Genomic DNA, 27,816 nt, shown 5'->3' on the forward strand with positions numbered 1-27,816 from the left:
GTCAACCTCCTCAACCCTTTGCCCTTGACAAGATCAAGGGAATTCAAGAGCTTTTTTAAAAAAAACAATTCTGCTTTATTTGCCCTTCCATAGTCAAGACAAAGCAAAATAATGGATGAGGAAGGATGCTTCCCAGGGGCCTGGGATAATTTCAGTTAAAATTTGAGTTTGGTGTTTAACATGTCAGTTTGTCATTTTAAATTGATTTCTCTGTACAGATCAAGAACCAAAAGAGGTTTTGGAATGAATTCCGAAGGAGCTAAATAACTAGCCATCCTGGGTGGATTTTTAAAAAGCCACAGTCAAAAGGTGATCTCCATAACCTAGTTTTTAGCTGCTCAGATGAATTTTCATGTCTTTTCCTTTGTCTGGTAGATGCTTGTTTTTTTACATGGCATAAAAAGGATTAATTCAGGAGTTTCACACCCAGGACCAGCTGAAGGGAAATTTTGCATTTAAATCATTTTAAGTCCTTGTAAATCCCTAAGTCCATGTCTTTCCTTCCTGTAACTGTGACAATTCCACTTCCCATACCTTCCCGTCATGCCTCTGGCAAAGTTCTCCCATCCCTCCTGGAATACAAGTGTACAATTCAGTCAATCCTAGTTCATAGGGACCAATAATACATCCTTGTAGCTCAGAAATTAGTAATAGCCTCCAGAGAGGACTTCCCTTCCCTAGTCCCAAACGTCAACTTCCTCTAAACCAATCATCCCAATTCATCGGGAGATCCAAGCGCCACATACACTTTATAAAATTCACCTGTCTGTGGGAGATGTTTTATAGAGAATGTGTGGTAGGTCTATATAAATGCTGACAGGTTCTGTGGAGTTTTTTAGCTGAATAGGGAATTGGTGCCTCTTGAAAAACTAGAGTAAGGGACAACCTACTTTGTCACCCTTTATCAACCATCTCTAGGTCTCCTTTGCCAGCTCAGTACTGGTAAAGAATTTCTAGTGGCTGGCTGTCTACACACATGGCAACCAGGTTTGACCCGTTTGTGCGTGTGTCTCTGAGCACAGAGATGGGGGAGACCAAGAGCCACTCAGCCCGAGATCCGTTGCTTTGGTTCTGTGTCACTGGTGTTTTCTTCTCTCAGGCATCCATTTTGGCAAGTGAGAAGATCACACGATGAAGAAATTCATCTGGCCTGAAATGGTGTGTGAGTGAGTGAGTGAGTGAGTGAGTGAGTGAGTGAGTGTGTGTGTGTGTGTGTGTGTGTGTGCGTGCATTTGGTAATTTTGAAAAGGCATGCTGGAACGATAAACCGGCGAGAACCTAAAACGGATGCCCTGTGACTGGGTTTTCTGTTGCGTTCCACATCTATTACAATCATACTTGCTGGCGGCCAACTGAACTCAAAAGCAAAACACGCTTAACACAGATTAATATAATCCTTTCCCAGATTCCAGAGAACAGCTTGCAGCGGCTCTGCCTCCAAAGGAAGCCCAGCTCTGCGAGAATGCCTGGCTCCTTCTGCTGATGAATTAGTTGTATTAATGTGCCAGAAACAAAACAACCTGGGGATGATTTCCATACAACGTGTTGTTTCATCCAAATTATGTTGGATCATATCTTGGTCAGCACAGCCAAGAATTTCCACCCTTGCTGCTGTGAGATAACTCAGAGCCAGAGGTCCGAGATCATCAGAGCTAATCTTTTTGTCCACGACTGAAGACAGGTGCCGGCAGATGCTTCTTGCTTACTGGGTGAGACTGTTTGAGACATAAATAAGCCTTGTTTTGTTCAGTTTGAAGACTTTTTGCTGAGGATCGGAGTATGGGATCTGTCAGATTAGAGATTCCTTGGGGGTGCAGCACACTCAACAACTGTGCACATTTTGTAACAAAATAGTTATTAGATGGATATAAGACAGAGACTGACCTTCAAAGCAGTGGTGTAGCAGGTCGGAAGCTATAAACAGAGCCTCTCCTTTGTCTATTAGGAGGCAGGGGAGGCTTGCTGTAAAATATGCACATGAGGGTGTCGGAATGTTCAGTTTTTACCACTACATCCATCACTTTAGGGGATTGTGGGAACTGAAGCCCACTGTTGAGGACCATTCCCTGCCTTGATTTCCCAACAAAAAAGTGGGGTAAAGACACTTACCAACCTCACTGAGAAACTGAACAAGGTAATTTACATAAAGCTCCTAGGACAAACGAGGTACTCAACAAGTGGTAGCTATTGCTATTAGCTGTGATATAATAAATAAATAAAGTGATATAATAATTATGCTTTAGGTGATAATGAAGATTATGCACCAAATTGGAGGAAATAACAAGAATTTATCTTATTTGTATTAGTGTTAACTCACAGTGCTAGCACGTTTTCCTCTATAACTCACACTGCCTCGGTGATGCACACTTACATTAAAACATGATAAAAGCTCCCTTGGTGCGTCTGAAGACAGCTGATATACAGGAAGCTTGCTGGACGCGTAATGATGTGACCACGGCAAGCCGACTGGGACGGTGACAAAACAACTCAGTGTTTGGGTACAGAACATGATTTCTGTCTTAAATATCTGAATCCTTTGCCAGTTTCTTTACCAGCCTGGGTCTGAGGCGGGGGGCGCAGGGAAGGCAATCATTTGTCCCTTCCTGCTTCTCCAGGTAGCAATGCAACTTCTTATCTCCAGGATTAAAGATGAATCCTTCAGGCACCAAAATGCGTGCATTTAACTACTGCCCTTTAATGCCCCCAAGTTAGGGAATCAGGTGGGGTTCTGCCAGACACACTGGAGGGAAGCCACGTGGCACAGGAGTGAAAGGTGTGGCCACGTGGAACCGGCTGCCTGCATTTGAGTCCAGCTCTGCCATGTGCACGATAAAGCCCTGGGGAAATCACTGACTCTCTTCGTGCCTGAGCTTCCTTATAAAAAATGAGAATGGAAACAATACTCGCCCATGAATTCATAGGAATATCGCATACCTTAATACATGCAATCTGCTAAGAACAGGGCCTGACCTATGATAAGCAGTTGTCACCTGTTATTTACCTTGATGATTTACAGGAAACATCTAAAGCTTTTGTTTGTTTCTTCATTGTTTGTTATTAGATCTGATGGACATTGTCTCGTTTGCAACACATTTTTTACTTGGTCCTCAATATCTGGGGATGTACCTTTTACATCTATGTACTGACTACTTCAAACTCTGCTCATAAATGCTTTTTTCCTCCTTGATTTCATGGGGATTTCTGGGGATTAAAGGAGATACTTCTAAACCAAGTTTATCCCTCCTTGAGGACTTTTTGAGTGTTAAGTTATTTATCTTTGGGGCAATGGTTCCAAAATCACTAAACTTGAAACAATGGGTTGTTGGAACTGCTTTGTAAAGTGCTGAGAACTATAAAATTGTGAGGTACACTCTTACCCAGGGAAGTTGGATCTTATCATGGAGGTTGGCTTTAAAGTTAATGTTGAAGGAAAAAGTTAAAGCCAGTTGAAGTCACTCTGGAACATCTAGAGTACAGGACTGCTCTGATTTTCAGTAAACCCACTATGGTCATGTTTTTCTCCAGCTTTGGAACAGATCACATTTCTTCCGTTTAATGCCAGATGAAGGAATTGGCTTGTATTTGAGCCTTTTTAAAACAATGAAAACAACAGCACGAATCCAGCACTTTACATCATGTACTATCTCATTGACTCCTCACAGTGACCTTAGGAGAGATTCTCATTTCCTTCTCACCTGGGATGGGCAGATGTAAAGCAAAGACTGTGCACATCAGCAGGCGGACTGCGCAGCAGAACTGTGATCTCAGTCGGCTTGGTCACCAAAGCCCCATATGCCCTCCACAACACGCGCCCTCTGCCCAGAATCACTTTTGTGTGGCATTCGAGGATACATATCATCTTACTCTGCTCGAGACTGCTAAGCACCTATTAGAGAAAACGCTGAGTTTAGAGCTCCTCAACTGGAATTGGATCCAAAGAACTTGGAAGAAGTCCAAAGACTAAGGAACTGGTTTGAAAGTCCCATGAGGGGTTTGGTTCAAGAGTGGAAAGAAACAGAGAGGGACGGAAAGGACATTACCGATTCCACTGGGTTTTAGAGCCATAAATAAGTCGTGCAGGGTAGCTGAGGGAGAGCCAGCCTGGCAGCCTGTGTGGCCTGCGCGCAGCCCTCCCGGAAGACAGGGCTGGACAGGGGACTCCTGAGTCCCTTTCACTCTCGGGATTCTAGGAATCCACCCTGTACATTACTAACAAAGGTAGCAAAGCCGGAGAGGTGTGCCTGAGGCCAGTTACAGACGTCACGTAGCTGATTCCTGGAAAGCCTCTCTACAGTGGGACCAGACATGACTGCCTTCCTCTCATTTAATGGTGGGGAAATGAGGCCTGGACACTAATTCACAGGAAAAGTGACTGGTCAGCAGGCCCTTTTGCTGGAGAGACAGTCCCAAGGGCGCTGGCTTCACATATCAGTTTCCCAAGCTGGGCTCCAAGGAGCTCAGTAGGAGGGTCCATGCCTACCCCGCCTGCTCCCTCTCCACCCCCAACCCACCTCACCCCACCCCGGCCTGCAGGAGGTGCACAGAGAGCACCTAGGGATCCCCCAGGCCCCTGCCCATAGCAGGTAATCAGAGTGTAATCGGAAGAATATTTCTGATGGCAGGATGCCTACCAGATGAAGCCAGAGCAGCCCATCATCTCTGTACACACAGGCCTGGGAAAGACACCAATTACTCAAATTGATGGTCCTCAGTGAAGGCAGGATTCTCGCTCCTGGCCTTGCTCTTCCTGAAGCATTCTTTTTCCTTTTAATTGCTTTTTTTCTGATTATACACACATCAGGAACATGTCCCAGATTTCACTCTGATGATTTAGTTAACATAAAAAAGGGAAATAAAACCAGAAAAGTATACAGAATAAGATAAACAACATTACAAAGATCATATATTTACTATATATACATTTTTTCCTACAAAACTCAGATGAATAATCACCAGTGAGATGGATCATAGCCACAGATTAATGATGAAATAGCTTCTGGTGCCTGATGCTATGCTAAGGGCTGAATTTGCATCATCTCTCTTAATGACAGCGATCCCAGACAGGAGATACTTGACACTTCCCTGGTCCTGCCCTCCAGAGCACTTTTAAGGAGTCAGATCTTTTCCCTTTGCTTTTAAAAAAAAGGCCAAAATAGCTAATGATATTGAATATTAAAAACATCTAGATCATTTATCATCTTAATTATAGCCTTGGAGGTATGATTTATATCAAAACCTAAGAACTAACAAAAATTAACTGAAAGGTAAGCCTCCAGGTCGGTAAGGCCTTCCTGGGCTCTGCTAATCTGAAAATTCAACAGCGGCCTATCACGCTCAATCACCAAGCCAGCGGTCAAATTATCAGTCTGATTTCAGAACTGTTCAGAGTTTGGACTTGAGCCGCAGAGTATTTGGGTGACCTTCTGCAGAGGTCTACCATTTTTTTTAGTTCTGCAACTTTCAGTCTTTTAACTGTCAAGGATAATGTTGACACAAACATTCTACTAGGCTTTAGGAAAGATACAATTTTAAAAAGACCCACATGTTATCAATAAAGTTTGCACCTACAATTTCTTAATAGACTTGTGTTTGGAATGTAGAATAATGCTGAAAAATAATCAATAAAAATGTTCAAGTCCTTACAGAGACATGCACCTGTCCACCCTGTTGTTTTCTCTTTACTTCAGTTGGTCTGTATTTATACTTTGAGCAACTTTCCATTTCTCTACTAACTGTGAACATCAATTCTCCCCCCTGAAACTCAGACATACTTTCTGATTCCAAAACCCTTTAAGGCTCCTGAATTTTAAAATGAGCATTCTATATTAAAATCTAGCAAAAACAAGCCCTAATAGAGGGCTTACTAATGTGAGCCACTTTTATTTATTTTTTCTCTTTGCATGTGTCTCCATTCCAACCCTTAAAATTACCTATAAGACAGAACATCAGACATGCCCTGTTCATTATTTCCACACATTAAATCAACTATATCAAGTCACTCAAATCAGGTTCAAGGGGCAGAATAGAGTGAAGGGCTAGTCTGCTGTCTTCTCTGAGTCTATTCTCCTTGGAATCTGGAATTTGGAAGGAGCTGCCAACCTCAAATCATTGCCTTGCCGTGGCAGAGGACCACGGAGCCACAGTGAGGGCTGTGGGAGATGGCCCATCTGTGCCCAGGGCTGTGCCTGGCACATGGTGGTGCTTTATCAATATTCATTGAATGAATGAATATGCAACCGATGCAGTGATTTGAGGAGCGCAGGGAGAACTGGACACTCTAGCCTCTGCCCCTGCCATGAACCAAGTCCACGAAAGCCCAGCTCTTCCCAGGTTCCACGAATGTCGGTCACCCAGTCATTTGGTTCTTGGCCTCACAGATGGGCTGTGACTTACTTGGACCCCAAAGGCTGACTTGGAGCTCAAAGGCTGACCTTCGTATTTTTTCTAGACTGTCTTTGACACAAAGAAAATCAATAGCTGTTAAATAGTTGTTAGTTCTCCATCCATTTTTCTGAGAGAGAACAACTGCTTATATGGCCCTGACATTAAGATTTGTGTTCCAGCTATAACTACACACATGGCAACACCCTCTTTACACTGTGCACAGAAGAATATTCTTTGGATGGTTATAATGTTATAAAAAGGAGTTTAATTGTGCACTTTAATATATTTGAATTGTTTCATTTGGTAAATGAACATTTAAATACATTTCTTTTATATTGTTTATTCATTTGTAGTCTACTCCGTATATTGACTATTGTATTTTCTTCATTTTTATTCACTTTATAAATTTTTTTATTTTTTATTGAGATATAATTGAGTAAATTGGATTTTTATTTGATCAGGTGGACTAGGAATATTTCACACTCAGTTCTTGCTCATTTGTTCACAGATCACTGCTTATTTTTCTTTAATCAATCCATAATGATACTGTCTTGATTTAACTGTAATTCTTATATCGATTAGTTTTATTTACTATTTGAAAAATAACTTGTTTAGCTACATACTTGATTTCTTGAATTTAGGTCTTGCTCAGAACAGAATTTATATAAAAATAATAATGGCAGAGTTTTGATTATCTAAAAATTTAAGTATTACTGTTTCAAAAAAATTCAATATTCCTTCCCAACCTAAATATTTTGTTTGCCTCTTGCACTATATAAGAATATATCTTGGGGTGAGAAATGAAACTTTGAAAATTTCCTGGGCCTCCCTGGAACACACGGAAGTTTGTGGTTCATCTTTCAGAAAATATCTCAGATGGATGTTCAGAAGCGTGACGTTCTAAACTAAGCAGAGGCTCTCTGGATCTCAGGGTTCACTGAACTCCTAAGAACCCTGAATGTCTCAGAGGTTCCCCAATCTAGCCCAAGCAGGTGTTCTGCTGTTAAACAGAGACTAGGGGCTCCCGGAGGGCAAAGGTGCAGACGTCTTCCACAGAGGCGCCCGTCACTGAAAGGCAGGGTGACCTTGACTCTCTCAGGAAATGGACTGGAGGAGTATGTTCAGATAAGATGATGCAAAGCTTTGGGGAAAAATTAAAATAAAAAAAAAACACTAAAGAAGAACCCAGACACAGCACACAACACTTGTTTCAGACAGCAATGGAGAAGATGAGGGTCTTCCTGGTCATGCTGGGGCAAGTGTTGAGGGTCTAAGACCAAAAAAAGAGTAAAAGGGACAAAGGACAGATGTAGAGTTAGAGCAAAAGAGTCAGGATGAAATTTAACCAAGGAAGGACAAAATATGTACCTTGAAAACTATAACACATTGCTGAAAATTTTAAAGATCGAAATAAATGAAAGATACCCTATGTTCATGATTCAGAAGACTTGATGTCATTAAGATGGCAATACTACCCAAAGAGAAGTAGAGATTCACTATGTAGAGATGCACTGTAATCTCAATCAAAATCCCAATGACCTTTTTGCCAAAATGGAAGAAATGATCACAAAATTTATATGGAATTCCAAGGGAGCCCAAATTGCCAAAATGATCTTGAAAAAGGAAAGACAAAGTTGGAAGACCCACCCTGTCTGACTTCAACACTTACCCCCAAAGAATCACATTAGTAATCAAAATAGTGGGTGGTACTAACCTAAAGACCAATGGAATAGAACTGGCCATCTAGAAATAAAACCACATCTACGGCCAATTCATTTTAGAAAGCGGCCAAGACCACTCAATGGGAAAAGAATACACTCTTCCACAAATACTACAGGGACAGCTGGATATCTACAAACAAAAGAATGAAGTTGGACCCCTACCTCACATCATATACAAAAATTTACTCAAAATGGTTCAACAGCCTAAATAAAAGAGTTGAAACCATAGCACTCTAAGAAAACATAGTGGTCAATCTTCATGACCTTGGATTTAGCAATGGATCTTAGAAATGACCCCAAAAGCATAAGCAACAAAAGAAAGAGTAGACTTTATCAAAACTAAAAAATTTGGTATACCAAAGGACTATTAAAATAGTGAAAAACAACCCATAGGAAGGGAGAAAATATTTGAAAATCATGTCTCTGATAGGGGTCATCCCGGATCTGGAATATATAAAGAACTCTTACAACTCAACAACAATAAAAAGCCCAATTTAAAATAAGTAAAGGACTTGAATAGACATTTCTCCATAGAAAGTATACAAATGGCCAGCAAACACATGAAAAGATGTTCACCATCATTAGTCATTAGGAAATGAAAATCAAAACAACAAGATACCACTTCATACCTACTAGAAATTTTTTTTTTTTTAAGGAAATAACCAGTATTGTCAAGCATGTGGAGGAATAGGAATCCTCACACTTGCTGATGGGAATGTAAAATGCTACAGCTGCTGTTGAAAATTTGGCAGTTCCTCAAAAAGTTAAACATAGAATTACCATACGACCTGGCAATTCCTCTCCTAGGTATATGCCCAAAGGAACTGAAAACAGATATACAAACAAAAGAGCACAAGCACATGTTCAGAGGAGCTCTATTCACACAAGTCAAAAGGTAGAAATAACCTCAATGTTTATCAACTGGTGAATAGATTAACTAATGGTGGCAACTGGTGGCTACAACATGGACTAACCTCAAAAACATTACGCAAACTGAAGGAAACCAGACACACACATAATATGATCGTACTATGCAGCAGTTTAAAAGAATGATTATATATATGAAAAGACAAACAAGCTCCAAGTGATTTTTGTTGTCCATAAAAGAGAGCTAACAAATGTAGTTTGATGTCACACAATATACACTGGCATATGACATTATATTAATGTATTACCTGTATAATGAAGGATTTGTAATAATAAAAAGAAAACGAGGGATACAGAGGCAGGGAATTGTGGAGAATTATACAGTGGTTTAAAAAATGGAAGCAGTATGGAAGAAGGAAGGAAGGAGGGAGGGAGGGAAAAAGGAAGAAAGGAAGGAGGGGTTGGTGAATAAGCTAGGCTGGCTTCCTATCTGGAAGCAAATATATAAACCTCCAAGAGTTGAGGCTAGAGGAGAAAGTTGATGTCAAGGGAAAAGAAAATGAAAGGCCCTAGAAGCCACAAATTAAAGCTTTCCCAAGGTAAGTGGATGAAATGAGACCTGTTAGCACTTCACCTACTCCTAGTTCTTTACCACAAGTATTCATCACGTTGCAGGAGCAACTTGAGTTGCCCAAGCTGAGTGGATGGGGTTTCTCTCCATCCAAACAGGTTTAATCAAGAGAATATCCCAAAGGATCCATGGGGATAAGGGCTGTGGGTCTCAGACACACAATCTTTGAAGTGGAAATGCAGCCGGAAGTCCCAGGGGGCCCTAGACCTCTGGTTAATCTGTGGGGCACCATTTCACTAGAGTATTTGTCTCATGAAAGTGAAATGAAGATCAAGGAAGGAACATGCATGCAAAGTAGTAAGAAAGAGAAAAGTCAGAATGCAACAGAGCAGCAATATTTAACACAAAATTTGATGACAGAGAGACTACACTGCATGTACTAACATGTCGCCTATCTAAACAATACGTATGAGCTGTGAGTTACCAATCATACATATATTTATTATCTTAACAATTTTGGTGGGTCAGGAGTCCAGGCACAACTTAACTGGATCCTCTGGTTAGGGTTTCACAAGGCTGCCGTGAAGGTGTCCTCTGGCCTGCAGTCTCATCTGGAGATTGGACTGGGGAAGAATCCATTTCCAAGGTCACTTCAATGGTTGAGAGAATTCATTTCCTCGTGTTTGTAGGCCTGAGGGTCTCGGCATCTTGCTGGCCATTGGCTGGAGGCTGCCTTCAGCTCCTAGAGGCTTCCTACCTCCTTGCCCCACGGACTTCGCCAACATGGTCCCTTCCTTCATCAAGCCAGAAAGGACAGTCCACCAGCAAGAGAAATCCTCTGTGATGCAGTGTAGGCACAGGAGTGGCATGTATCGCTGATGCTCTATTTATTGTCTGCAAACATTACAGATTCCATTGCCCTCAAGGAAAGGGGGGTCCGCCAAGGTGTGAATGCCAGGAGGTGGTGGGAATCGAGGGGTCACTTTAGAGTCTTTGTGTCACACAAATATACCTTTGTCGCTTCTGAGTTTTTAAATTAAATAAAGCCATGAATATAACCCTTTAAAAATTGTCGTGTACAACACTAAATAAGAAGTAAAACTTAAACCCAGAGCACATCTGACATCAAAGCTCACGACCTCTCTTTCCTGGCCATATTTCATACTTGAAGTATATATGAAATACACCATATGTAAATATCATGGACCAGTTCAAAAATCCAGTCCAAACCGTATTTCCAATATCTCTGAATAAATTCCTAGAATGAAGAGTAAGAGCAAATGCGTGGGAGTCAAGTGGTTTCCAGTCACCTGTAGGAATACGGGTATTTTTTGACCCTCGGTTCCAGCATCAGTAAAAGAGGTTAATTTACCATTTATATGAGTTACTTCTGTGGTTAGTTTGGGGACCAAGTGAGATACTGGTCACTGAATAAATTTCTGTTTCTGGAATCATTGTCCCCACCATGATTATACAGAATGGAGGTGAGGATGCCGAGCAAGGGAGGAGATGGAAATCCTTGAGTGAGTCGTGCGTTTCTCTGGTACCAACCACCGCGTGGTTTGATGACCAAAACAAAACTTCACTGATTTCATAGGAGGAAAAAATGCATTTAAAATGCATTTGATTTTTGCCTTAAATTGTAACCATTCGGCTTATCACTGATTTGAATTCTTTTTTGATCATTTGCATTTAAATTTTTTCCTTCTATGATTTTTATCCATTTGCTTTTTTGACGTGCCTACTGATTTGAATGAAGCCTTTCTCTGTCCTATACGCCCAAATATTCCCGTCCCTCCTCTGCTCATTTCTGTGCTCGTTTTGTTTACGGGGTGTGCGGGGTGGCGGCGGGCGAAGGAGAGAAAAGGCATCCGCTGCTTTTCTCTCCAGGAGTTAACTTGGTCGCTCCCCGCCTGGGGTGATGCGGGCGCTGGGTTTTTGCACCGCCGTGCGCAGCGTGCGCCTCGCGGCCGGGTTTCTGCAAAGTTGGGTGCGCGGCGGCCGCCAGGCTACGGGCAGCAGCAGCCGGGCGGCCGCGCCGCCCCCGCCCTCCCCGTGCGCCCCGGGGCGCGCGCCCGGCCCGGTCCCCGCCCGCGCCGCCGAGCCGCTCGGGAGCCGGTGGCGGCCGCGGGGCGCCGGGCGCGGGGGTGGCGCGGAGAGCGCAGACCGGAGCCGGGGCTCGGCCACCGCCGGGCGGGCCCAGCGCGCGCAGCTGGGGAACCTGCGCGGGGCGCGGAAGGACAGGTAAGCAGGGCGGCCGGGGCGCCTCGGCCGCCGCCCTCCCGGGGCCGTGCGCACCCTCGGGCCTCGGGGCGCCTGGGACCCCGGAGCTCCCGTCCCTCGCCGCCCGCCCGGAACAGCGCGGGGCCCCCGGCGACCTGCGTGGGCGCCCTGGGGACTCGAGCCGTCGGCCGGGCAGCGCACCTTCCCCCAGGCCCTCTGTTGGCCCCACTCCTGCCCCGGGCGCCCTGGAACCCGAAGACAGGGGCCGGGTGTTCGAGGGGGCAGAGCCGGTCCGGGGGGCCCTGACAGCCTGAGGTTCCCCCGGGGTTCGCCCGGCGCCCGGGAGTTTCCCCCGCCCGCAAGGGGCCCGACTAGGGTCGGTGTTCTCACGCGGAGTTGGGGAACCCTGGAAAGCAGCCTCATCAAAGGTCGCACTGGGCTGTTTTCTCCACTTGGGTATCCCCCTGCCAAAAAAAAAAGGATAAAGGAGAAAAATAGAGGTCGGGAAACAAGCAAAGAATTTGAAAACCACTAAATTACCTCATCACCAGGCTCGCTTACAAAAGTATAAAAAAAAATTAAAGGGCACAGAATCAAAATAACAGTAATTAGGGCCCTGGCAAAAAATTATTTTAGCCAGGAGGCATTTGCAAAAAGTGAAACCCATCTGTATATAAATAATAAATGGTAAAGAAGAATCCGAAGCCCACTTTTGAGCCTAATTTGATTTCCTGCACGTCTAGTGAAGTGACGGTCTTCCTCCCCGAGACCTTGTACTCTAACTCTGGTAGTTAGGTATTTTGAGTGTGCAAGCTTGCACATTTATTGTAATTGACCTTTATGACGGCCTTAAAACACTTTTGCTCTCGGTCCATACTAAGGTGTGGTGGCTATTTTCTTTTCTGTTATTTTTCATACCAGGGACTGCTGGATAGACCTATCCCTGGTGTGACCAGTACAGTAACCTGGCATTGCTCCTTGTGGTACACAACAAACAAAATAGAACGAAAACTGGACCTCTTTCTGTGTCTGCAAAATGAAGAGGTCTGGCTGATCGCAGGTGATCTTTAAGGCTCTGTCCTTCCCGGAGAGACTGTGTTTTGAAGAATTTGTAATACAAATATAAACTGAAACCCAGAGTAAGACATTATCTGTCCTAAAATTTTAAACCTATCAACGGGGAGACATCTGATAGTTGAGTTTACGGCTCATCAGTCTCTCGAAAATAGCTGAATTATTATGCATCCCATGATTCTAAATGGTGACATTCCATGCTATTAAATAAAGGTGTGTCATGGGAAACCAAAACCCCATGCTTCTTACCACAAGACGGACTAATGGGTTAACACACTAGAGCCTTCATCTCTGTTTATTTTGAAACAGTTTCCAGGAGAGATCAAGAATAGTAACGAAGCATTTGCTGTCTAGTATATGAGCGTAACAGCACGGGGCAACACGGCAGGCAAGAAGTTTCAAAACTGCTTTGAAAAATACCCATCATAGATTTGCAGGCCTGGAAATTGCAGTTGAAATCATTTTTTGTACTCATGGCTATTGGTCAGCAGAGATGATGAGCTACAGAGACTAAGAATTTACGAGAGTATATTAAATCATTACTTCAGTCTTTTGAAAGGGAAAGGGTAAAGGTTTCTCTTTTATCGAAGTAGTTACAGGAAGAATGTCTTATGGTGAAAGTTACAACAGGTATTTTCTCTACTGAATAAATAACCAAAAGTTGCTGACTTAAAGTTCCTGTCACAATGCTGGATGGTCCTCCAAAAGAGAGAATGCAGGTGTCCATTCACGCAGATCCAGAGTGAGACCTTCTTTACTGTCTGTTCTTCAACAGATTCATAACCTCCAGTGACTCACACACACTCTGAAATTGGGTGGGGGTGGGGAGGAGGATTTGAATTCCGGAAAGACAAGCAACTGGCTAAGTCTTTGGAAGAATCTGCTTCCCTCTGAGCCTCATCGTCCACTCTGAACGACGCTGATGATACTGTTTAGGTTGCAGACTTGTGACCACCCTCCCCGCCCCCACCACCGCTGCCTCAGACGAGTCTGTATGCAGAAGAGCTAGTGACTGGCACACCGTAGGAGCACAGCTCACCTTGATTCTCCCTCTCTTCTTAGTGTTTGCTGACTAACTGAGCAAAATGTAGGATGAACAGTAGGTTTTCATTACTGCCTTGAATTTAAAAAATTGTATGTGGCCAAGTCTTGATAATTGTTAAATCTGGGTAATGGGTATATGGGAATTTATTATATACTATTTTCTCTGTTTTAGCATATGTTTAAAATTCTTATCAGAAAAAGAATTTGTGTGAATCTGAATAAAACAACCCCACAGTATAAGACACATTTTTAATCTTGCATTTCATTTTTAAATTGCAATTTTAAAAAGTTATTCTGGATGGCCTGGAATGATGAACACAATTACGTAGAGAGAGAGTGGGTAGATGGGGAATGGACCAAGAGAGCAATCCGTGGTGATTTTCAGGTTTTGTGGAATTTTTTTAATTATCAAAAAGATCCAAAAATTTGACAGATGTTGTTTAACTCTAGTTGTTGGGTTCGTGGGTTTTTATTACGTGCTTTGAAATTTCTGTACTTAGAAATTTTCAAATTAGTGTAAAATCGCCTTACTGTTGCAGAAAATTATTATGAAGAATGCAAACAATAGAGAGGTACACAAAGAAAAAAGTAAAAGTAGTATCCCACAACCCAGAAATAACCACTTTAACATTAGGGAAGATCATTTCGTATGTCTTCCTTCGCATTCATACAAACAGAAGGATGTAGACACATTATTGTGTAATGTGCCATGCTAGCGACACCTGTAATGTTTGGGGGCTTGTTTGCTTGTTTTTGGTCTTTGATAGAAGTTCTAAAAACAAGCTTGTTTGCATTTTAATTTTTAAGACTTTAGACTGTCTTAAAATGTAGGATGTATTTAAAAACTTAGCATGCAACAACTGACTTGAAGTCAGTTTTAAGTAGCTTAAGTTTATTTGCACAGAAGATGTATTTGGGGCTATTTAAAATAGATCCATAATTTGAGACTGGGCTTAGTGTCAATATTTGAATCTCACTAAAATGCAAAGCTCCACAATGGTAATACTGCATTATTACATATGCTAATTAATAATATTTTCCTGGGCACTTGAGAGCTATGCAGTCAATTATGCTGTAATGCTGGTTTTGAAAGCAAGTGTCATTCTAGTGCAACTGAAATATTATTAAGGAACAATCTGAGTGTAACTCAAATTTTGCACTTGCTTATGAGTAATGAACTCAGCCAGAAACACCAGCTGAACGCCTGAAACTGTAACAGCTGACCGGAGCTGGGCACGAATACACAAGGGCACACAGAGCACACGCCTCAGACATCTGCCCGCTATTCTGGCTCCCTGCACGTTATCCTGCGAGATTGTGTTTTGCTATTCTTTTGCACTCGTGAATTTTTCTATCTATAAACACACTCATTCAACAGCCAGTGAATGTTTAAGCATCTTGATTCAACAATGCCGAGTGCATACAAAAGGAAAGCTTCCCTATTGAATAGAAGCTTGATAGAATCAAATATTTTGAAAGAATCAATAGTGCATGGGGTATTTCCTGAGCAGGAGGAGGAAGGGAATAACCCATGTTGAGGATCGTGACAGGAAATGCTGCAAAAATAAAAGAAACGTGTGTCTGGGGCAACTTTGCAAAATCAGTAGTAACAAGGCTGCAAGAAACGGAAGAAATTGGAAGATCGTTGAGCATGCGGATGGAGTGAACAGTGAACCGTCTGTCTCTGAGTCAACGGGGAGCTCCTGTCTCTCTACAAACGCCTCGAAAGGCCATTGCCACACCCTGCAGACAGGCCCCATTCAGCACGAGTAGTGGCTGTTGGAGGGTTTCGGCATCGCTGATTCTGGTGTGGGGGTGCACCTGGTTATTTAGCCAGAAAAAAAGATGAAAAAGAAAAGATTAACTCCAGTTTCATTCATATTTATTATTTAAATTTATTATTCATATGGCAAACATGAACTTGTTAGATGTGTTCACCAGGAGGAACGTGAGGACCTGAACTCAACAAACACAGAAAAATGAGTTCATTTTCTGCATATAGATCACTTGGAGGAGAGGGAAAAGAAGGTGTCTGCCTTTGATTCCTACAAGCAAAGACCGTTTGAGGAGTCCGTGCAAAGCAGTTTCTCTTGCCCCTTTCATCAGGATTGTCTGGCGAACGTACTCGTGACACCGCAGCAGCTGAGCAGAAGTCAGTGGCTTCCTGTGTGTGCCTTAAACCATTCCCAGGATATGGAGCAGTCAGAAAACCTTGAAGCAGAGCGTGCGGATTGCGTATTTAAAACAAATGACAAATTTGAGAAGTTTCCTGTTTCTTTAAATCAAGAATTATAGAGTGCTGAGTGGTCCAATCTGGGAACCATCCTGCTCTCTCTCTGCTGCTTGAAAAAATTTGTAATTTCTTAAGAAGATGTTTAAATTCATTGAATCCAGAACTGAAGGGAGAAAACAGGAATGTTGATTTGTTCCAGTAAGTCCCACTATTTAGACTCAAACTGTATGTCCTCGTGGTTAAGAGAGCAGATTATTTACCTCTGCCTGCCTGGGATGGAATATTGGCTCTTGTCAGTTGTGTATCCTTGGGCAACCCACTTCCCAAGACCTCAGTTTTTTCACCTGTAGTGTGGGACAACAAAATTGCTTACTTCAGAAAGTTGTAGGACTGAATGACATAATATTTTAAAGTTCCTAGAAACATGCCTGGCACATAGTAAGTGCTCAGTAGGTGGGAGATGCTGGTAGTTGTAGTGGTGGTAGTAATAGTAATGGTAGCATAGGAGGATTAAGAAGCTGACAACTAGATATTGCATTAATTTCCCATTGTTCATATGAACTTGGTGGTTATATAATTAGGAGAATTATAGAGCTGTCTTATTTTGAGCTTCTATGGGCTGTCTTTTGAGTGTTAAGTCTTTGGATGTGTCTGAAATACCAAGTATTTGCCTATATGTATGGCTTAATTTTATAAAGAACTGAGCTGAAAGTCAACCAAGGAAGCATAATATTCTAGGAATTTTGGAGCTTAGTATATGGATGACATAACTCTTCTGGAAGGTGCCCATGTGTCCAGTTGCTTAACAGTGTTGGGGCCACCTGACTACATGAAAGGAAAACCTCTCCAGTGGTGCCAGGAACCACACTGAATTTAAATATAATCCCCAGGCTGTCATAGTGTCTCATTTTCCAGATACTACTGAAGAGCCATTTGCACTTGATCTTCCTGAGTTAAGTCTAGCAAGGATTGAGTGTCTTCTGCTCAAAGACCTGAAATCCAAGTGTATCACAAAATGTAGATAATTAAAGAAAAGCCTTATGTACAGTGTATGGGTGTGTAGTTTCCGGTGCCTTGTAAGAAATTACCACAAACTTAGTGGCTTAAAACAACACAAATGTATTAACTCACAGTCTTTGTGAATCAGGAACCTGGGGCATGGCTGAACTAGGTCCTCCGCTCTGGGCCTCACCAGCCTGCATTCCAGGTGTCAGTCACTCTTCACTCCTCATCTGAAGTCCAGAGTCCTCTCCCAAGCTTCTCAGGTGGCTGGCAGAATTCAGCTCCTTGCAGCTGTAGGACTGAGGTCCCGTTATCTTGGTAACTACTGGTTGGGACTTCTTGCAGCTCACAGAGACCACCTGTAGTTCCTCGCCTGGCGGCCCCCATAAGCAGTTCACACCATGCTATTTGCATTCTTCCAGGCCAGTAGGAACATGTCTCCCTAATTTCCAATCCCTCTTCAGTACTACAGTGGAGTCTTAGATAACTTAACATAATCACAGGAGTGACTTTTCCACCATCATTTGTCATATAATGTTACCTAATCAAGGAAGGATCTGTCCCATCCCATTCACAGGTTTGGCTGACAGTCCAGGTAAGAGGATTATAGGGTGTGGGAACCTACAGGACAGGAGTCTTGGGGACTGTTGTAGAATTCTGCCTGCCACAATATGTGATAAAATGAGGAATCAAACATGGCTGGAGATGATCATCTGTGACTTTAGCTGAGACATAAGACCCGAGAATCAGACAAGTCCAGCACAGCCTATGCACATGTCCTCTGACTTCCTCAAGTCTCAAGGGAGGCCCGGCTCATTGGTGTGGAAGGTCAAAGACATACTCCACTCTAGGAGTACAGTGGTTCAGGAAGTGACCACATAATGCATGACGATGTGTGGACCCTCTGGAATCCACAAGGCCAGTGTCCAATCTCCAGTACAAAATTTTGAGATTATCTGGCTGGGATTTCCCATGTATTCTATAAGGTATCATCACAAGATGAAATGATAAAATGAAGCCATGTAATATGATTGCTTGGGAAAGTGGAATTCTCCTAAGACAAAAGGAAAAAATGATGACCTGTGTGGTAGGATAAGGCCAAGAGCTGTAGTGGGGTTGGCCACCTCTTAAGCAGAAACCGGATGGTAACATCCGTGCCTTGGGAAACAGCTAACTGACTGTAGCATACAAATATTGTAGCCAATATCATTTACATTTATATCAACTCTCTGTTCTTAATCTTAGATAATTCTTCCACATTTATACACTTAAACATATGCACTGTTTGCAAAGCTTCATGCCACAAATTTTCATTTCCTTTCCCTGTTTCTTAAGAGGCCCTAGACCAGCAGTGTCCAAAAGAAATATAATGTAAGCCACATAGGTGATTTTAATTTTTTAGTAGCAACATTATAAAATAAGAGATTCCGTTTAATAATTAACTTCAATAATGTTTTATTTAGCTCAGCATTTCCAAAACATTATCACTTCAATATATAATCAATATGAAAACTATTAATGACATTCTTCATCTTTGTACTAACTTTGAAATCCACTGTATATAATACATCTCAGTTAAATCAGCAACATTTCAGGTGCTCAACAGCCACACGTGGCTAATGGTGCCACTGGCCAGCACGATCCTAGATTCCAAAGCTTCTGATCATGGCCACTGGACTTCCCCTCCCTCTATGTACTCACTTTCTGGATAATGTTGCCAACCTCAGCCTTTATTCATTTTTGTCCTCTGTAATAGTCGCTTAAAATATCCTTCCGTCCTGCCCCTTCTCTTCTGCCGTGAACTCTGTTGCTGGACCAAGAGCATCGGGTTAAACACGGCTGGAACTGGGTTCTCCTTTGCTCGGACTGCTTCCCAAACGTTGGAATCTCTCACAGTTCCTAAGTGCCTTCAGCCCTTCCCTGTTCCTCTGTCTCAGTAGAGGCTTTCTTTCCTGTGCTTCTCCCTCGTAGCCTAATTACGTCCCTTCCTTCTTCCTAGGCCAACACCTAAACCGTGGATTCAGGTATTGGCTATATTTGCCTGGCTTCCTGACACATTGACCCGCTTGTTCCAAAACTGTATTCCAAACACACCGCTTTGTGACCTGAGTGTTGTTAGCCTCGCCAGACCGTGAGCATTTATTGAAGACTCACTAGGTTCTAGACGGAGGGGAATTGCATATGTACACATATAATGTTAAAATACACATATTATCAATGTTTGTTTCTTTAAAAGAGTTACTTGAGTATGTACCCCACCTGAGAGGATAAAATTATGATGCTTTAAAAAGGAAAAATGTATATAATGGACAGTATGACATAGTATATGATGGAAGCCAGGTAGGCAGATAATAAAGGCCATAAAAACTCCGAGCTAGAGGGTGCCCTTCAGGCGACCCTGTTAAGGAAAGGCTACTGCAAGACACCCCCAAGCCTTGGACACCCCTGGAAGGAGAATGTCTCCTCACCTAGTGAAGCATAGAAATGAGAAGACACAGGAGAAAGTGTGCCGCCCAGGTGATTCTGAGGACACCTGCCGGGAAGCACTCAACACTCACCTAAGGTGGCTTGTTACTGGCTTCCTGGCCACTGGAAAGTGAAGACTACAGGGCAGACGGCTTATGGGTCTATGCTTCCCAGCAGCTGAAGGTCAGGATCCAAGACAGAGAAGAGTGACAGAGATGATGACTCAGGCACGGGTTAAGTTTAGAATGTATGACTTAAAGATGGGTAGCAGCCCAAAGCGACGTTTGTGTATCTTTCTTCAATTGTAAATCTCTGCGGGAAGAAAGCTTTTACAGCCTATAGTCCCTGAATAGCTTAGCTCTGTAACATATGAGCCACAAGTGCAGCGATGCCATTTCTATAGTGTTCAAACATTTGCCAAGAATTTGTAATAAAGATTTTCTCATTTGCATTTTCCGGCACCCTCTAGAGTGGCTAGAATAGGGGATATTACCTCTGCTTTACGGATGAATAAACATGCCTGAGTACATGTAAGCAGCAGGAAGGAAATGAAAGCCTCCATTTTTCTAAAACCTGGGACTATAGAAGCTGAACCATGTGGTTTAGACCATGAGCTTCAGAGTCAGGCAGACCTGGATGGAATCTCAGTTCCAGGATTAGCAATGTGACCTTGAGCAACTTACTTATCTTCTCTGAGTTTCAATTTTATCATCTGTAAGATGGAGATAATAGTGCCTTCCTCGTGGAAGATTAAATGGGCTAATTTTTTAAGGCATATAGTTCCTTAAGGAGTGTAACTCCTTGAGGATAAGTGGAGAAAACCAGCTTTAAGTAAATAATTATTTCACATACGGAACGCATACTAAAAGTTGCGACCTGATTCCAATTAATGAGCAGAATATTGACAGAAGTTTGATCTTCTGGGTTGCCTAGCAACCAAGACTAACTCAATACCACAAGTTACCAGACTTGTTTTTATTCAGACTAGGAATTCAGCTGCTCTTAAGGGACTCAAGGTTGTGAGAAGACAAAAGGATTCTCCTGTGAATCTGGAGTTTCACAGACATTTTAAATACATAGTGTCCTTGGTGACTTTGTACTGAACACGCTTGGATGTTGGGGTCGTCCCCATTTCCCTTCCCCTTGGTGACAGATGTCAGAACACCCATTAAGTTGGATAGAGAGTGGGCGTGGAGAAGGCAGAATGCTCGCACCTCTATGCCAACGTATCCCATCCACATTCATCAACTGCTAGGGGATCAGAAATACGAAAAGATTCTGCCCCTGAAGAATTTCAGAATCTAGGAAGGGAAGCTGGTCAGTGTTAGGTGATAACTGAATTATTTCATGAGTGGCTTTCCAAGCCTATGTCCCTGGCTGTACTCTAAGCATTACAGATAGAGCAGGTCTTAAACATCCAGTGTTAAGATTATCATTTGCTTGCAAACCCATCCTGGCAGCATATCTCTCTGCTCTCCCAACACATTCCGGGTTCACAGGCTTGCAAGGCGGCGCTGCTGGCTGGAGAGGGCATGACGCTGGGAGGAGGGGGCCTTGGGCTCCCACCCACTGCGGGACTTACCGCCCTTCTCTGAAGCAAGATACTTAACCTGACTCACGTCCTGCTTTTCTCAGTTGTGAGCCGGGCGTGATGATTTGGATTCTGACTTCCTCATGGCAAGAAGTGTGATGCAATGAGATAATAAATGTATAAGTTCTGAGGAGATAAGTGCAGTTTCTGAGCTAATCTTCAGCAGTTTGCCACCAAGTTTGTATCATACTCCATGCAGCATCCCTGTACCTTCCTTTATTACATTTCCTTATTCTTTTATAACTCCAGGTTTTACAATTTAAAAAGAAAAAAAAGGGGAGGTTGGCATTTTTGTGTTTATTTGCACTTGATTTTGTTTCCATCATTCGTATCTCAGTGCACTGACTTCATTTGCAGGCAAGATCAACATGGTTTAAGAAATCCCCCGGACCCCTTAGGCATGTCAGCATTTGTTGACCCAGAAACATGACTTAGGGTGCAGGCCTGGAGAGCAGGCAGGGGGTGGATGGGTCGTGCTCAGCGTTCAGAGAGTGCTGCTGGCATGTGTCAGAGGCACACAGGCTCACCTGCCCCTGCCAGTCAGTCCTTCCTCTTCTGGTAAAGTCCCTCTGCCCTGGAGACTGGCTAAAAGCACAGGGAGTGGAGAAAGGCTGGGTGTGGAGTTACTTGATCAGGGTAGGTCAGCACCCTGGGCTGTGCGATCCGGCGCCGGGATCAGAAGCCGACTGGAATCACAGTCCCTCTTCTGGTCCCGGGGCCACACCCTTGGAATGGAGGTGGCCCAGTCTACCCCGCAAGTCAAGATTTTAAGGGGACAACATTCCCATCAACTCCCTTCTGAATTGCTGCAAATGTTTTACGTGGCCTTTCTCTATCAGCATCATTTTAACCTTTTGTGGAGGATTATAAATTTTTAAGAAAGTTCAAACCAAAGTTCACAGCTCCACTAGTGGTGCTTTTTAATATTGGCTTCAGTGGCTGTGTTTGGTTTCCTGAAGAATTGATTCATTTAAAATAATGCTAGTTTTAAAGTAAAACAGCAGGGCGGTTAACATTTGCAGTCCGGTGTTTCACTACTTATTGTATCTTTTTTTTAAAATTTCTTTGTTGTGACTATTCAGTAGCACCCAATTCTGTGTTTTGTTTAAAGAGGAGAAATTAAACACCTTCGGGGTGCTGGTCGGCCTTGAATCTCATCACAGAGTGCTGGGGGGAGGCCAGACTTCGGGGGATGCCGAACGTTTAAAATGTATTTGAAAGCAGCTTACATAAAAATAACAATGTGACTATAAGTTATAAGTCTCTGGGCTTTTCTTTTTTTAAGGATTCACCTAGTGGTGTTCTTAAAGTCATTACTTGCTGAAAAAAGAATCACTTTCCAAGCTGAAGAACCAGGAACTTCGACAACGGCAGTAGCTCCCTTATTTCCATTTCTACTTCTGTTCGTGATTTTACACTGTTCCCTTTTTGACTTCAGCCTGTAGCCATTTTCACCCCTGTGTGTCTGTATTATTTTCGATGAGACATGATCTGTGATACCTGATATTTTATTGACAGGTGTTCTGGAAATAATCTGTCTCAAAAATAAACACACTAAATATAGCACACAAGTTCAAGGCTTTTGAATGGCACAGTGGTTTAAAAAAAAATCAATCTAATGACTGCTTCACGTTGAAACCATTTCTTGTAAAGAAACCCGGTGGTGAGTGGTACATACCCTACAGCTCTGTCATGGTTAAATCTCTCCTGATTCAGATCCCACATTAGCATTTTTACCATATGGCTGGAAGGGTAGAGAATATATGTTGCAGAGGAACAAGTTGGTAACATTTTTGACCATCTGGTAAATAAATGTGTAAGTGGCAGGAATTTTAATATTATTTACTTAGTTATATGGATGAAAGCTTTAGCCTGGAATAGGCCCTAATACAGTAAAGTACAACTAAACTTATATTTCTCAAATCCTTTGAATCTCCTTCACTAAACATTGTCACAGTCTACTAGGTACTCTTAAAATCTGACTCCTAATTATGTGTTTCTTATACTTATTGATTTACTGGGGCACCTGACAGTGCCTAACTTAAAATATCTTGTAGGAGAGGCCACATGACTGGGTCCAGCATATGGGCTTCAGTGCTGACGTTCTGCTCTGCCACTAACCACTGTGTGGCCTGGGATAAATTACTTGGCCTCTCTGAGCCTGGAATTCTTTAGCCAGAAAGAATGAACAACATACTGTTAAAAAGGCATCTCTCAAAGGGTGGACTGTGGAAAGCCATGGATTGATGCACCTAAATCATGTGGGGAGCTTGCTCAAAATACCAGCACATTGGTCCCACCCTCAGAGATTCAGGCTCAGTATGTCTGGAAAGAGTATATGAATCTTCACTTTCAGTCAGTGTCTGAAGGGATTCTGAAATACACGGAGCCACTGTTACAGAGACTGAGTATAGATAGCACTTAGCTTTTTTGAAAAATACATAGCTAACCGATTCTAATAACACTAAATTTTTGTAAATACTTTACTATTATCAATAAGCATAACTCAAAATATTGATTTTATATCCTAGAAATTTAACGCTTGACAGTATTTGTGCTTGAAATACTCTAACTTCATAGAAAATGGAATGTCACCTTGAATATGTCACTGTGTTTAATGACATCTATTTTTTCTTTTCTTGCAGAGGAAAACACAAAATCTTTGTGGGCCAGATCTAAATCAGGAGCCCAGGTGAACTTAGAGAAGCCAGCATGGGATTCTTAGTTTTTCAAGATCCATTCACGCCAGACCCTAATCGCCACGGCTCGTGTCCAGGCATTTTGTGGTTTTGTGGACATGTAGCAAGACCCTGATGATGGAAAAGCAAAGGACTTAATTACTCACTTGAACATCATCTCATGCCAACTGATGAGGGAAACCAAAGGGTAGCACAGCCATGGAAAGAAATTCCAGCTTATGGAAGAACCTAGTAGATGAGCACCCGGTCTGCACCAGCTGGAAGCAAGAGGCTGAAGGGGCCATTTATCACCTCGCCAGCATTTTATTTGTTGTAGGTTTCATGGGCGGCAGTGGATTCTTCGGGCTCCTATACGTCTTCAGTTTGCTGGGGTTAGGTTTTCTTTGCTCTGCTGCCTGGGCTTGGGTAGACATCTGTGCAGCTGACATGTTCTCCTGGAACTTTGTGCTGTTCGTCATCTGCTTCGTGCAGTTTGTCCATATCGCGTATCAAGTTCGCAGCATAACTTTTGCCCGAGAATTCCAGCTGTTGTACAGCTCCCTTTTCCAGCCTCTGGGGACCTCTTTGCCCGTCTTCAGAACAATTGCTCTGAGCTCTGAGGTGGTTACTTTGGAAAAGGAGCACTATTATGCCATGCAGGGGAAAACCTCCATCGATAAACTGTCCCTGCTTGTTTCGGGAAGGTTTGTACGCGTGGTGCTTACACGTCTTATCCTCTATATTGTTATGAGTTTGTGTTTCTTTCTGCTGCATTTTTCCATCTCGGCACAGCATAGTCTGGGGCTATATTTAGCGCCCTGAGACATGAGAAGGACCTTGACCCATGAGTCACGGGCACAGGCATTTAGAGTACATGGTATTATTTACTTGAAGTATGATATAATCTAAAGTGCTTCTATTTCTAATTAGAAATCAACTGTATGAATTGCTTTGTCTGGGTATGCTATTTGTTTTCAAGCTCATCATTGAGAACCATAAGGAAGGTGGTGCCAGCTTGAATTAACAGAATACTTATGCTGGCATCCAAAGTATTTTAAATAGACTCTGATAGGGAATTCTTTTAAGTACCGTTGACCCTTGAACAATGCAGGGTTTAGGGACTCTGAGGTCTCATGCAGTTGGAAATCCAGGTATGACTCCTGGCTTCCCCAGAACTTAACTACTAATAGCCTACTATTGATTTTATGGTAGTAAACGATGAAACAGACTAGTAGCTGCATGTATTTTATGCATTAATGACATACCTAACTTTTTCTTAAGTTTTTGATATTTCTAGGCTGCATGGTTCATCTACAAGTTTTTTTCAAGTTGCTGTAAACCTCCAAAAAATTTTCCAATATATTTGTTGAGAAAAATCTACATATATGTATGTGTGACAGTTCAAACTTGTGTGGTTCAAGGGTCAACTGTAATAGAGAATATTTACATTTTATAACGATCACATTATTTTCAGCAAATTCTAGCAGTTGCCCTCTTGTTAAAAGGGGGGTTGCACCTCATTTATGTGTGTGTGTATACATATGTAAACTTTGAAAAGAGAAAGTTTGGGGAAGGAAACAATGTGATTATTCATATTTTTAGAAGGTTATTTAGTTTACAGAGGTATTTATAGTCATATTCCTTTATGTTCTTCAGTGTTCTCCTACTTCGTTTAAACTCTCAGTGCATTAAACTTTTTATTGAGATAATATACATTTATTATTTATGATAAATAATAAATTTATTAATATGCATTTATAATATACACACATAAATGCGCACATATCATAAATGTATAGCTCGATGAATATTCTGATGAATTTCATCCAGTATTTCAGAATCCTGTGTGAGGAACATTGGTACGTCAGTTCTAGGAGATTTTGTTACTTACTGAAACGTATTTAGTATTTTGCCTTCAAAATCTTAAAAGCCAAAAAGGTGGTCAGAAGTCTGAAACGCCGCCCACCCCGCCCCACCCCCGTCCTCGCCCCCAGCCATGCGCCTGCCTCCTGCATCCCTCAGGAATGATGCTGTTTGTGTTTGCTAGGATCAGAGTGACGGTTGACGGCGAATTTCTGCATTACATCTTCCCCTTCCAGTTTCTGGACTCCCCTGAGTGGGACTCCCTGAGACCCACAGAGGAAGGCATCTTTCAGGTAAGGGATAACTAGACCGCGCAGTGAGCACAGCCTCTTCCGAACACACCAACATTGTTTGTTTCAGAACAGCTAACAAACAGAACAACAGATGACAGAGGAACGATTTATATTTAGCTCTGGAACGTCCTTTGAAGCGTGCATGACGTGCCTGTTCGGTTCACCCCTCACCGATCGGTGCCGCTCTAGAGGTTCAGCACAGGAGGAGGATGGGCATACTGTATGGCAGAAAAGCCTGGAAACATTCTTAAATTTCCCTTTGCTTAACTGCATATATGGAAGTTAAAATATAATTCATTGAGATTCGACTGTGCACTAAACACCGCCACTGTGACAGTTTAGAAAAACACCAAGTATGAAAAATCTGCCCTTATTACAAAGTAAGTGTTTTTTGTAATTTAAGATGTGGATGGATTTCAGTTGTTTTCTAGCAACAAAATGCTAAACTTATTGTCACTGCTCTGCTGCCACGGCCGATGGTGATTTCAGCAGGTTCTGTTATGGTATATTGTTTTCCTCTATTAATACATGACACGTGTATATACAAATACTAATTCATATGCCTATGCAGAGTAAGTAGGTAAATGAATTCCATTTTGTACTACAGAAACTGAAGTAGGGGTTAAACGTCCAGTCTTCAGGACTGACTTGGAAATATTTCTCTAACATTAGCCAGTGTTATTATTTTTAGTATGAAGTAGATCTCACCTCAAAATATAGACAGCTGAATTTAGAAAATGGGTAAATTGGGATGGGCACAATGTTGTGATTATTTATGTCATAAATTATATATATATATATATATATATATATATATATATATATATATATACACACACATATACATAGTAGTAAACATTATAGTTTCCTTTCCTATTTTTGCAGTATACTGTGGGTCAATGGGCTTTATTAACCTAAGAGCAGCAAGTGAAATTCATTTAAAACTTGGGGCAAATAAAATGTGGCAGAACTTTAACTGCACCCTGCGCTTTGTTTATATGCGGTTCTCTGTTTTCATTTTTGCTTTTTTAGGTGACTCTCACGGCAGAAACTGACTGTCGATACGTGTCTTGGAGGAGAAAGAAACTGTACTTACTCTTTGCTCAGCATCGTTACATCTCCCGCCTGTTTTCAGTTTTAATCGGCAGCGACATTGCTGATAAACTCTACGCCTTGAATGACAGGGTGTGTATAGGAAAAAGATGCCACTACGATATTCGGTTACCCAACTTCTATCAAATGTCAAGTCCAGAAACCCCTAAGAGGTCACCCCTCACAGAACGTTTTCGGAATTCTAGATATTGTGATAAATGACAATTTAGAAGTCTGAAGTTTTCTAATTATGAAAAAGACTGTCTTCATCCTTCCCCAAAGGAAACAGCGAAATATAGAAAATTGAGCTCACTAATATTTTTATAAATCAAACTCAGGCGAGATGCCATTGCCAGCTCTTTTACTCATCTCAACTTCTGCATTGTGAATAAATTTACAAACTTTTCTGTACTTCTTATTGGAACAAATGGGGGAGGATGAACAGCTATGGGCAGTTTCTCCTTTTCTGTGTCAGAACTGGGAGAATGAAATTTTGCATTCTCAATGATTTTCTCAGATTTATTCAAATCTGCTGTCCTATGGAGTGTGGTGTCGCTTCTCAAGAAGCAGCCAGTGAACCCTCTCAGCATGAGCACGGGTTGCTACCATCCATGTCAGTGTTTCCAGAATTCACTTTTCGCTACAACCTCTGATGAAAGCGAGGTGTATTATTGTGGTAGGCAGCAGTTCTTTATTTGAAATGTGAGGTTACTT

The 27,816-nt window shown here is 42.2% G+C and overlaps 1 protein-coding gene and 1 long non-coding RNA gene across 5 annotated transcripts in view; one reads left to right on the forward strand and one right to left on the reverse strand.

Annotated features, from left to right (window-relative positions):
* LOC118971315 (uncharacterized) overlaps positions 1 to 27,816 on the reverse strand; it is a 114,277-nt gene that overhangs the window by 72,797 nt on the left and 13,664 nt on the right. The window lies entirely within an intron of this gene.
* POPDC3 (popeye domain cAMP effector 3) lies at positions 10,049 to 27,507 on the forward strand. Of its 3 annotated transcripts, none has more exons than XR_012124699.1 (4): positions 11,406 to 11,787; positions 23,822 to 24,187; positions 25,902 to 26,010; positions 27,043 to 27,063. XR_012124699.1 is itself a non-coding variant. In XM_037012302.2 (4 exons), exons 2-4 carry the CDS (start codon positions 24,074 to 24,076, stop codon positions 27,322 to 27,324), a joined length of 876 nt encoding a protein of 291 aa, XP_036868197.2. In that variant the 5' UTR covers positions 11,585 to 11,787; positions 23,822 to 24,073; the 3' UTR covers positions 27,325 to 27,507. The 3 variants fall into 3 exon arrangements, 2 of the variants coding, with proteins under 2 accessions (XP_073076953.1, XP_036868197.2); XM_037012302.2 differs by having other exon boundaries at positions 11,585 to 11,787; positions 23,822 to 24,558; positions 27,043 to 27,507; XM_073220852.1 differs by lacking the exons at positions 23,822 to 24,187; positions 25,902 to 26,010; positions 27,043 to 27,063 and adding an exon at positions 12,688 to 14,119 and having other exon boundaries at positions 10,049 to 11,787.

This window comes from Manis javanica, chromosome 13, assembly GCF_040802235.1.
Source record: "Manis javanica isolate MJ-LG chromosome 13, MJ_LKY, whole genome shotgun sequence".
Taxonomy (NCBI): domain Eukaryota; kingdom Metazoa; phylum Chordata; class Mammalia; order Pholidota; family Manidae; genus Manis; species Manis javanica.

Bases quoted from the DNA above. Each gene is read 5' to 3' on its own strand.
- POPDC3 (XM_037012302.2), top strand. From the start codon at position 24,074: ATGGAAAGAAATTCCAGCTTATGGAAGAACCTAGTAGATGAGCACCCG. The intron at 24,559-25,901 runs GTTTGTACGCGT...TGTGTTTGCTAG, and splicing joins TCCCTGCTTGTTTCGGGAAG to GATCAGAGTGACGGTTGACG. The intron at 26,011-27,042 runs GTAAGGGATAAC...TTGCTTTTTTAG, and splicing joins CAGAGGAAGGCATCTTTCAG to GTGACTCTCACGGCAGAAAC.